The sequence below is a fragment of the Leiobunum rupestre genome, chromosome 2 (genome assembly GCF_980474605.1).
Source record: "Leiobunum rupestre chromosome 2, qqLeiRupe1.1.hap1, whole genome shotgun sequence".
Lineage (NCBI taxonomy): Eukaryota > Metazoa > Arthropoda > Arachnida > Opiliones > Sclerosomatidae > Leiobunum > Leiobunum rupestre.
The window spans coordinates 52,827,975-52,840,052 of record NC_143385.1 but is presented as its reverse complement, the minus strand read 5'-3'; the positions used below and the strand labels follow the sequence as shown (position 1 = coordinate 52,840,052).

At 37.1% G+C, this 12,078-nt stretch overlaps 1 protein-coding gene across 1 annotated transcript in view; it reads left to right on the top strand.

Annotated features, from left to right (window-relative positions):
• LOC149958364 (uncharacterized) overlaps positions 1–10,783 on the top strand; it is a 46,869-nt gene extending 36,086 nt beyond the window's left edge. The window contains exons 5-8 of the mRNA XM_090165799.1: positions 3,654–3,776; positions 3,843–4,007; positions 5,274–5,458; positions 6,671–10,783. Coding sequence (XP_090021925.1) covers positions 3,654–3,776; positions 3,843–4,007; positions 5,274–5,458; positions 6,671–8,891 — 2,694 coding nt within the window. The 3' untranslated portion in view covers positions 8,892–10,783. The remainder of the gene's footprint in view (positions 1–3,653; positions 3,777–3,842; positions 4,008–5,273; positions 5,459–6,670) is intronic.
• The last annotated feature ends 1,295 nt before the right edge of the window (positions 10,784–12,078 follow it).

Genomic DNA, 12,078 nt, shown 5'->3' with positions numbered 1-12,078 from the left:
TAACCCGATAACGATATTTTAACCGACATCGGCATTTTACCGATATTAATATCATACCAACGTCTCAATTTTACCGATATTAATATCATACCAACGTCTCAATTTTACCGATATTAATATCATACCAACGTCTCAATTTTACCGATATTAATATCATACCAAAGTCTCAATTTTACCGATATTAATATCATACCAACGTCTCAATTTTACCGATATTAATATCATACCAAAGTCTCAATTTTACCGATATTAATATCATACCAACGTCTCAATTTTACCGATATTAATATCATACCAACGTCTCAATTTTACCGATATTAATATCATACCAACGTCTCAATTTTACCGATATTAATATCATACCAACGTCTCAGTTTTACCGATATTAATATCATACCAACGTCTCAGTTTTACCGATAATAATATCCTACCAACGTCTCAATTTTACCGATATTAATATCATACCAACGTCTCAATTTTACCGATATTAATATCATACCAAAGTCTCAATTTTACCGATAGTAATATCATACCAACGTCTCAATTTTACCGATATTAATATCATACCAACGTCTCAATTTTACCGATATTAATATCACACCAACGTCTCAATTTTACCGATATTAACCCGAAAACAATATTTTAACCGACATTGGCATTTTACCGATATTAAACCGATAACGATACTTTAAGTGACATTGGCATTTTACCGATATTAATCCCATCCCAACATCGCAATACTACCGATATTAAGCGTATAACGATATTTCAACCGGCATCCGAAATTTACCGATATTAACCCGATGATATTTCCACCGAAAACCCGTTTTAGGATAACTTAAAACCATTTACTGGACCGATCTATTCCTCTTCCAACGACATTCAAACGATTTGACAATAGACCTTTCTATAAAATCCTAGCCAACCAGGCCTAATACTCTCACAAAGACCAAATAGCGCTACTTCAGAAGGACTCGCAAACGCATTTATTCTTTGGATTTTAAAATTCTGCTGAAGCTCATTTTCATTTGATTGGTATTTTCTGAAGCGTCACCCATAAAGTCGATTTTCAAAATATAGCTAAGGTAGCCTACGTGAAGAAAGTATATTTCAAAATATAAAATACGTTTATAACTGAACTATTTACAAAATCAATGAGATATAACTATAACCTTTAAATGAGTATGATTTTGATCAAAAATCCACTATTTATCCAGACAACTAGGTTGGCAGGTTTGCCAGAGAAACCTGTTATGAGCCGCCCTGGTTCATGAAAAATCGGGACAAACCTTCTGCCCCTCTATACACAAGTAAATAAGCACATAATTTGTATTTTATAGAATGGTCTATTTTATCGAAAATTATATTTTAACCGAAATCACAATTTATTAAATTAAGGATTTATATTCATCTTAGCAATACGTCGTTTTAGAACGTGTCATTTTCAATAATAAGACTAATAATTAACAGTAACCAGAGTCAATAGCAAGATTAAAAATTAAACGTTAACCAGAGTCATAAAAATGATTAAAAATTAACGTTAACCAGAGTCACAAAAATGATTAAAAATTAACGTTAACCAGAGTCACAAAAATGATTAAAAATTAACGTTAACCAGAGTCACAAAAATGATTAAAAATTAACGTTAACCAGAGTCACAAAATGATTAAAAATTAACGTTAACCAGTCACAAAAATGATTAAAAATTAACGTTAACCAGTCACAAAAATGATTAAAAATTAACGTTAACCAGAGTCACAAAAATGATTAAAAATTAACGTTAACCGGAGTCACAAAAATGATTAAAAATTAACGTTAACCAGAGTTAGAAAAAATGATTAAAAATTAACGTTAACCAGAGTCACAAAAATGATTAAAAATTAACGTTAACCGGAGTCACAAAAATGATTAAAAATTAACGTTAACCAGAGTTAGAAAAAATGATTAAAAATTAACGTTAACCAGAGTAACAAAAATGATTAAAAATAATCGTTAACCAGAGTCACAAAAATGATAAAAAATTAACGGTAACCAGTCACAAAAATGATTAAAAATTAATGTTAACGAGTTACAAATATAATTTGAAGTTATCGGCAGCGCATAATAAGATTAAAAATTAACGGAATCCTTTCATTTACTATCCTCAAAAATTGTTTAATTTAATTAAGGTAAGAATGGCAAACCTAACGGTCCCCCTCTACCTGAAATCAATTAAGCCAAAATTTCCCAGCATCGCCTTAAATTCTTCGAGAGGCAGCTCACGGGGTAACAATACAGCGTGGAGAAAATAATCCATTGTTGAAAGTTAAGTCTAAACCGGCAATTATCGTGGACATTCCCCGAAGTCTCTTCGAACAATAGCCTCGTTTCGAAGCCGAGTTCGAAAAATGTTAAAATACTAGTTTTGGAAAACGGCGTACATTGCGAGTTTTCGCTAATAGGGGCGGGTCAGTCGCTTTTTTTTATTTCGCATAAACGCGGCGCTATTTTGTCTCATTGAAAATGGAGATAAATTTCATTCCTGGCGTTTTTTTAATTGGTATTAACGGTATCGCGAGTGTGATAAAATAAAATATAATTTTGGACGGTCGGGAATTCGGCCTTCACGCCGTCGGAGACTGGATCTAGGTCAAATTGCGATGGCTGCGCGCACAGTTGCCTCTCGATCTCCATTATATTCAGTCTATATGCCTTCGCTCCTCCGGAGGAAAACCGGCTTTTGCTGGGAGATATTTTGGAGTTTATCAAGTGTTCACTTTTAACCCTTACTTCATACCGGTACATTCTTTGTTGGTTTTTACCTGATTGAGTGCTCCGACGGTGGTGACATCTCATAGTTTCAATTTTGGGTGATAATTTAAATCGGTATTGAAAATTTAAAATCAAATTTGAACCTTGGCGTTTATGAAGATTGTCGGGGTAGCAAGCTATTAAATATTGATGAAATTAAATTTTGTAGCTTTGCCTTTATAAATAATGAATTAATACCGACCAAAATGAAGATTAAAAATCATTCACTCATGATTTCAAACGAGGAAATCATGATTCAAAACGAGGCACTCATGATTCAAAACGAGGCACTCATGATTCAAAACGAGGAAATCATGGTTCCAAACGAGGCAATCATGGTTCAAAACGAGGCAATCATGATTCAAAACGAGGCAATCATGATTCAAAACGAGTAAATCATGCAGTCGATAGGTAGTTTCTTTTAACTTATGATTCAAAACGAGTAAATCATGCAGTCCATAGGTAGTTTCTTTTAACTTATGATTCAAAACGAGGCAATCATGATTCAAAACTAGGAAATCATGGTTCCAAACGAGTAAATCATGATACCAAACGAGTAAATCATGATACCAAACGAGTAAATCATGATACCAATCGAGTAAATCATGATTCCAAACGAGTAAATCATGATTCCAAACGAGGAAATCATGATTCCAAACAAGGAAATCATGATTAAATTGTTAATTGTTAAATTAATTAGATACATTATGGTGTGATTGCCACTTTGATATAAATGTTATGTTTAGATATCATTTGAATTGAATTTGATCATAAAATCTCGTCCCTTTATAGTATCACAATTAATTTCTGAAAATTTTGTGATTGGTATACCAGAATCCGCCTAATAACAATTAATTCTTTAGGTTGAAACCAGAGTACAAAGACAAATCATTTTGGAGGATGGTAAAGTCGTCGCCGACAGTGGTCCTCAGGTCACCACCAAAACCACCGAGGATAACAAGGTGGAAGAGAGTGAAAATACAGAGGTAGATATCACAACATTTCGATTTAAGGAACAAAATGGCGACCAACAAACTCTACTTTTGTTTCAGCACAAGACAACCGGTGATGACGACAAACTGGACCCTAATTACGTCAGAATTCCCGGTTCAGCCAAAGTGGTCAGTGAAAAGACTGAAACCCACCAAGTTATGAAAGAATCGAAGGAAGAAAACATGCAGCTTCACGACGAAAATGTAAAGGAACTCAACGGACCAGTAAGCGGTTTTTTAATTATTTTTGCCAAAATAAACATATTTTGTCGCTAGTTATAAATTGGATAGTGATACCTAGGAGCAACAAACACAGCACCTCACACAAGGAGAATGCAACTCGACAAATTCGACTATTTTATTGTGTACAATTTTCATCGGAAGGGGAAAATTCGGAAATTATCTTCCCCCTTTCCGTAAAATGTTCAGTGTAAAGGCTCGTCCAATGAAATTTGTACACAACACAGCGTTAGCATGTTTTAAGACTAGCTGGGTTCTCCGTATGTGGAGTGCTGTGTTTGTTACTCCTAGGTGATACTAACGATAAGAAATTTTGTGTTTTGCCAGTTACCACTATTAGGACGTCGAATTTTCATTTTATTTCGGTCTATTTTTTTTTAAATCGGAAGATTTAAATTGAGTTGAGGAATAAATTATAAAATTTAAATTTTCGTGTAAGAAAATCGACAATAAAATATAAAAGTTCACACCGGCGTTGAAAGGACATCATCGCACTTCTTCTATGGGAAATGTCTTTCTACGGATTTATTTCAAATTTAAATATATGTTGTTGGACCAAACTTAGTATAGTCTTTTTGTTTAAAACTTACCATTATATTGGTTCGTGTTGTAGTATCGTGCGTCGCGAGTTCAGGTTGACGGACATATTATTAACTTTCCCATATTGAAAATCCCAACTTACCAACTACGTTAGTTATTTTTTCCCAGAATGAGACGTTACACTACCCATTCGATTTGCCATGGCAACCGAAAATGTTTTAGACCACTAAAAACAAATAAATCTCCATTTAAAAAAGCATGGGATTTTCTCTAATTTAAAATCACGAAATAGGTAATTTGGACCACATTTACGTAAATTTAATCAAGTTTGGGTAAATAGGCACATTTTTGGGGTAAAATTGTAACACGTTTTGAGTAAAATAAGGAAAAACTCCTATTTTTGTTTTAAGTGGTCATGGCAACATCTCCTTTTGGGAAATTGATATCTCATATAGGCCAGACTTTGAAAGAAATCGGCCATAAACACCTCTGGTACTCTCCTTGTTGGTTTTGAGCTAGAATAATAAGTCCCTAAGATTATTGGTCCTGCTTGGAAAGCTACTATGGAGTGTGGAACCTTAAATAAGCGATACACTGTGGGTAACGCTGGACTCTTAATCAACGACCAATAATTGTGATAGTTTGGACTAAACTACAATCGTGAAATCCAATTCTTTTTACAACGAAACTTCATATTTGATTATTTTTCAGGAAATTCACAGGAAATCTTTGGTTCTGGCGCCAAATGAGAGCCCATTCTACTCTCTGGATACGCTGAAGCAATTACCTGGAAAAATGACCCACTACTCGAGCAAGTCGAAAAAGATAACGGACAAGGAGGAAGTCAAGGAAACCTCGGAACTGAAGAACGGCGAAGTTGTGACTGAAACTACACGGTCAGTACCCTTCATTTTGTTTCAGCTTAGCAGTTTGGCTTTTGGGTACTTAAAGTACCCGCGCTTTTTGCTTGTTTTATGGACATTGCTTGCCTTATATTTTAAAGGTATTTGGAGCTTCGGGTTGCTAGAGCTATTTTCCGAAATCGTTGGAAGATATTTTGAGACTTTGGGTTTTGGTTTGCCTTAGTGAAGTATTGGTTTTACTGCTAAAAAAGTGGTGATTTTGATAACTTTGATAACCTTTTTTTGATCGTAGTCCATTTGTCTTTGGTAACTTGTGAAGTTTTTTATCGTTACACTTGCAATTACCTTGGTGAAACTATAAATATACTTGCTTTAACGAAATTATGATTATATGGCCTATAAAGCGGCAACACAAGTGATCATGCAGAACAGGGTGACGCAAAAAGTAGCCGGTGGAAGAAACTTTGTAGGAGCTGGGGGTTATTTTTTAAAGCGACCTATCTCCACAAAGACTTCGTAGAATGTAATAGACAGGTGAAAGACCAAGTGTTGAGGTCACCTAAATTTGATAGTGGCCACTTGTGTTGCCCTTAAAGTTGAATGATTTAGATTGTATGCTCTGGTTTGGTAGTTCTGTCTTAGAACTTTTTGCTTAAGCTTGGTGATTTTGTTTTACTGGTCTGGTTTTTCCATTTTGACTTAATATGGCTTCTTCATATTGCTTTAATAGGTGGTTTATTTTCGTCTTTTGTCGGACTAAAAGTGTACTCTTTTTACTCTAAAACGTTTTATTCGCCTGTTCCGGAGATGATAATTATTCCGTCCCATAAACTATTCGCTTGTTCCGGAGTATTCGAGCTACTCTTTTTACTACTTCTGAAAAGGAGGTGTAAAGAGAGTAAATCTGATTAGATGATCTGCTAGCCAGAATTTATCTGCTAAAAAGGCCACAGACAGCCATTTTAAAAATTTTACTCCGACTCAAATTATTCGCCACCACAGAATCGGAGTAAAATGACGTCATAGCCTTACTCTTCTTATCCTACTCCGAAATACCTGAACAAGCGAAAAGAAACCACCTATTATCATGGTTTGATGCGGTGTTTTGCTTTTCGTTCCCTTTGGTTTGGCCTTTTTTTCAGGCCTATATAGCATCTATCTCCCCATATTTACTCTAAAATATCGCTTCACGCTGCATTCTAAAAACACCCACTTACAATAATTCCAACCTGCCGACAATTGCAGAACCCACCATCACGAAGAAGTCCACGACGACGAAGTGCCCGAAGACGAAGCGAACAAGGCCCTCCCGAGCGCCGAAACCAGTCCGAAACGACTGACGTACCACTACGACGACGAATTCGAAAGCCTGTCCGACAAAATCCGCAAAGAGAAGGAACTGAACATCATCCGGGACATCGCGGCCGAGCGGAGGGACCCGGTGACGCGCAAGGCCCTCAGTGTCGAGGAAGAGGAAGAGATCCGCAACTCCGAAACCAACCGTTGGCTGGAGAACCATTTCGGTTCGGACGAGAGCGACGTGGCTGAGCCGACAATCCGGAAGTCCAAGAGCGGAGGCAACGTCATTAACATCCGCATGTCCAGCACCACCACCAAACCCGTCCTCGAACGCGAAAACGTCCACAAGACGTCCTTCTCCAGAATCTCTACCAACAACACCAACAACAAGGAAGAGGTGGATAGCAGTAACAAATTTTATAAGAGTACATACACGACACCGATTGGCACTCGCTTCTGCGGCACTCGAGACCCTCGTGACTCTCCCGACGTGGTGTACACGACGCCGATTGGCAGTCGTTTTGGCGGCACCCGAGAACCTCGCGACTCGCCGGACGTGGTGTACACGACCTTACGTACACCCACGCCGACGTCGCAAACCAGAACGAAATCGCCCAACGAATACAGTTCGTCCGGGAACCGAACTCCCCTTAAAACGTACTACTTGGGACAGGAAGGTACCTACCAGCGTCTGTCCCCGCCCAAATTGGAGTCTACGCCACTCAGGAGACTGTCGGCTCCCGTTTGGAAGTCAACGCCGACTCTGAACGATCCCATTTTCGACTCCACTTACAAGCCACGCTTTTTGTCCCGCGATGAAACGGGACGTGACGCCAGACTGCGCTCCAGCCCAGTCCAGAGGTCAGTCTCGCAACGGGACATCAGTCCCAGACAACGTTTACGCAGTAAAGTAACGGCCCACGATGACGGATTCATTCACAAGTTCGATTCCAAGAACTTCTTCGATGAAGAAGACAACTGGCTGTCGTCCAAGACCCTCCCCCGAGGACAGAAGTTTCCCACGGAAAAGCCGCGACATCGTACGTCTTACAGTGAGGTTCAGAGCTTCAGCACTGGCGGAAAGAAGACCGACCGTAGTATCCAAGTGGAGCTGAGTGACGACGAAGATGGCAGTCAGGTGTTTTCGTCTATACTTAGTCGGGCCCGATCGCCGTCGCCCTTAGAGTACGAAATACACAGTCTACCTCGACGCACCAGTACCGCCAAGAAAAGCGTCTTAGTAGGACCTAATAAAAACGGTGGCAAATTCTATTTCGGCAACGCCAGCACCGGCACAAACACCAATAAAGATGATTATAGAAAGTTGTATGGCAAATCGGACGGTACCACGTCGCGGTACTCAGACGGGTACGGGTCCTTGCCCAGCAGTAAGGACCGTTACCATTCCACGGAGAAGGAGAATAGCATAGACCGTCGAATAGCTTCCTTCAACAGCTACGGAAAATCGGACACGAGCTACGACGGCTCGACTTTGACTAGCGACTACACCAGAAACAACCGATACGTCAACGACGTTCGTAGCGAGGAGAAACGCAAAAACAGCAAGAATTCGTCCTCTAACACACGCACTTCGTTCGATAATCGTACGTACTTAGACACCCGGGATGAAGTCGATTACGGGCTTAGGAGGAAATCTAGTAGTAATAGTAGCAACGAGCGTCGCCATTTTATCGACTCGCTGCTGACGGCTGAAGAAGAGCCGCTCTATACCCGTAAAGTCGCCCCGGAACGCCGCCAGAGAGCCATGTACAGTAGTAGTCCACCTTCGCCACCTCGTTCTACGACTCCCCCCAGTAACAGCCCCCCACCGCGTCTGATTCGAGCTGATCGCTTCGGTGGCTCCTCTTCTCTGTCGCCTCCCGATTCGCCAGTAGCGCCACCACCTCCACCTCCTCCGCCACCTAGTAGCGGTGGAACTTGGAATAAGAGGAATCTCAGGTCCAAAAGTACCGGGTCGCCCGTTGTCAAGATGCCAAATTTTACACCCTTGATGAGTCCGCTAGAGATTAAGAATATGGCCAACACCATCAACCGCAGCCGATCCCGAGACGAGACCCGGCTGTACAATGACAAGTACATGGATGTCAAACCCGGATCCAAGAATGGCACCGTGGTCGTTGAAGTTCGCGATTGGGGCAATAGGTAAAAATTACGTGGTCATCGAGGAATTGTTTAGCTGAACTTTTTGGAATTGCTATAAACTAATGGAACTGATGTGAAACCGTTTTGAGCTGCTGTAAACTAAATGAACGGATGTGGAACCGTTTTGAGCTGCTGTAAACTAGATGGAACTGATGTGCAACTGTTTAGAACTGCTGTAAACTTAATGGAACTGTTTTGAAATGTAAATTAAACAGAACCCATGTTGAAAAACGTGGAATTGTCGATAATATGAGACCGTAATGAATGAAACTGCTACTGAACGGTTCTATGAACTCTTTTCGGATGCTGAACTGCTATGAACTGGTGCTGTATTGCTGTATATTGGTAATGATTGATTCGAGCTTAGACAGAATGAAAGCTTGGGTATTGCTGTGATAAAATGTATTGTATGTTATGATTTATATTAATTCGAACTGCTGGTAATGGATTGTGAATGTCCAATAAATTTTGTTAGTACGGGTATGGTAAGGATTTGTGTTGTAATGGATTTCAGAGAGGTCGCAGAATTTTATTGAGTTGACGTGGGATTGAAACGATGAAATTTGAGTTGCGTTCAGTACTGTTGTAAATGAAAATTTATTTAAAAACAGTTCGATTTAAAATTTGCGTAAAGTTTATTTAATTTTATTATCTTTAATTGAATTTTAATTTGTATTTAGTTGCATCATCTAAAAATTTTATTTTAATTTGTCTAGAATTTTTAATATATCATTGGTTGAAAATACTGTAAGTACCAATGAGTTAAAACATGATAATTTGATCGCGAATAATTTTGTCATAAATAAATTCAATAGCTCTTTATATAAAATACGACAGGTCACGTGATTACGTTAGATTCATCGTGCAGTTAAAAGTTAGAGAGCGGGCGCATATTTTTGTTTTTGTTGAGCTCGCGCGAAAACGCACGAGACCCTCTACATTGAAATATTAGGAAGCACGCGTATATATTATTTTAAAGAAAGAGCTATTAAGGAATCGTGTTTGAAATCAGACGATTTACGAATGAGTTTAGTAGAATTCAGCCGATTTACGAATGAGTTTAGTAGAATTAAGTCGATTTACGAATGAGTTTAGTAGAATTCAGTCGATTTACGAATGAGTGTAGTAGTATTCAATCGATTTACGAATGAGTTTAGTAGAATTTAGTCGATTCTTTAATTAGTTTAATCGAATTCAGTCGATTTCACAATGAGTTTAATAGAATCGTAAAATTAATTGTGACGAATATTTATATCTATCGTCATCGCAATTATTAATTCGTGAGTTGTACTGAATTGGTGGCGAATCGTGAACTCTAATTTGGAATTGAAGTTTAATTTCGTTGCCAATTTGCTATAAATCTTAACAGTGCCAAGAGATTTAAGTTATTCTATTGACCCACATTTACATTAACCCACATTAAAATAATTAAATTTCACATTTATTTTGAATAGCCAAACTATGTTTATATTATTTTCTTAAAAAATCTAAATTAAACCATGTTACCTAAAATATATCTTAATTATTTTATACTTAACCTTTTTAAGATATAATTAATAAGATTAAATGAATATAAATAAGCAATAAAATACGTTGTACAACTTCAGGATATTGTACTAACGGTTTGACCTTGAACAAACGAATCTGTTTGTTTGCGAAACCAAACTAAGTCACAAAAGACGCCCTGTGATTGGTCCGTCGCGTTTTCTAAAACATTTTTTTGTTGTTTAAAAAATATTTCATATTTTTAATTATGTAATTTTTTACACGGTTTTATGTTTTAGTATTTTCTTTTTAATAATTTTAATATTTAGTAAATAAGTGCCAACATAACATTATGTTAGAGTGTAACCATTTTGCTAAAATGTAACGCGGATGGTTTTCGATTAAAATAAAATGGTCAGTCAAGGGTTATTGTAACATAAAAATATTTTTACCGTTTTATATTTAGCTAACGTGTACTTATGTTTATCCGAATAAATTGCTTTATCAAATTATGTTTATACTGAAACTAAGAAGCAACTGAGAATGAACAAACATAGAATTATGGAGTGATCTACTTATTATTTATAGATTTGTGGCGCCATCTATTGTCTGAAATGGAACTACAAAGGTCTTTTTTAATTTTGAAGTATATAATAATAATATATTTATGAGTTAAATAATTTCAATTTTAAACTTAAATTTAAAATATAATTATTCGTGATATATTTAATATAAAGATTTATCTATTATTGACATACTAAATATTAAAAATTATTAATTTGAAATATGTTTTTCTAATAACATATAGTAACATAATAAAATTAAATAATATTAAAAAATTAAAATACTTTATTAATTTTCTATATAATTCTTTTGACTGTTGGTAAATACAGTAGTATTATTTACCCACAGATGTCGCCCAATTAAGCTCCACCCACAAAATTCAAAAAAGAGTACGTCATGGAAACGTGGGGATATCTGTTTGGTTGTTCTCAGTTGATTCGATTCGTTATTGCTGAAACCGTATAAAGTTAAAATCGGGTTAACATAGTTAAAGCAAGTGGCGGGTACAACCCTTGGGAAGCTTTCCCCTACAACAGCGCCAGATCCCGTGAAGTGTCGCCCCCTGTCGTTACCGCAGCGAGAAATATTTTCATATTTTCACCCGACAAGATGGTTTGGCAATTTCTTTAAAAACTACTGGTTTAGAAATTTTAATAGTTTTAGTTATTTTTGTTTAGTCGAAAAGATGTTTTTTATAATGTAAGAAATAAGACATCGAAAGTCTTGAAAGCGAGGGGTCGGACACTTGCCATTATTTTGTACGGGATTTCGGGATTTCATAGAGATTTTGGCGATTTTATCATTACTTTTTGAAGTGATTTTGGGATTTCAATGTTAATTTATCATAGAAAGCTTTAAAAGATTTTTCGATTTTAGACAAAGTGTACGGGATTTTCATACATGTCCGACCCCTCGCCAGCGACGGCGATCCCGTGGGGGCTCTGGGGCGAGGGCCCCCAAAGAGAAAAACCGCAGGAGGCAGAGCCCCCACTGAAAAATATTTGTGCGGAAATCCTCCAAGATAAGTTTTAAATTATTGTTTTTATTATTTTAAAATGTCTTATTTTGGTATTACTAAAGAAGGGTACCGTAAAAGAAATAAGCTTAAAATATAGTTCTATAAAATAAAACAATAATATTAT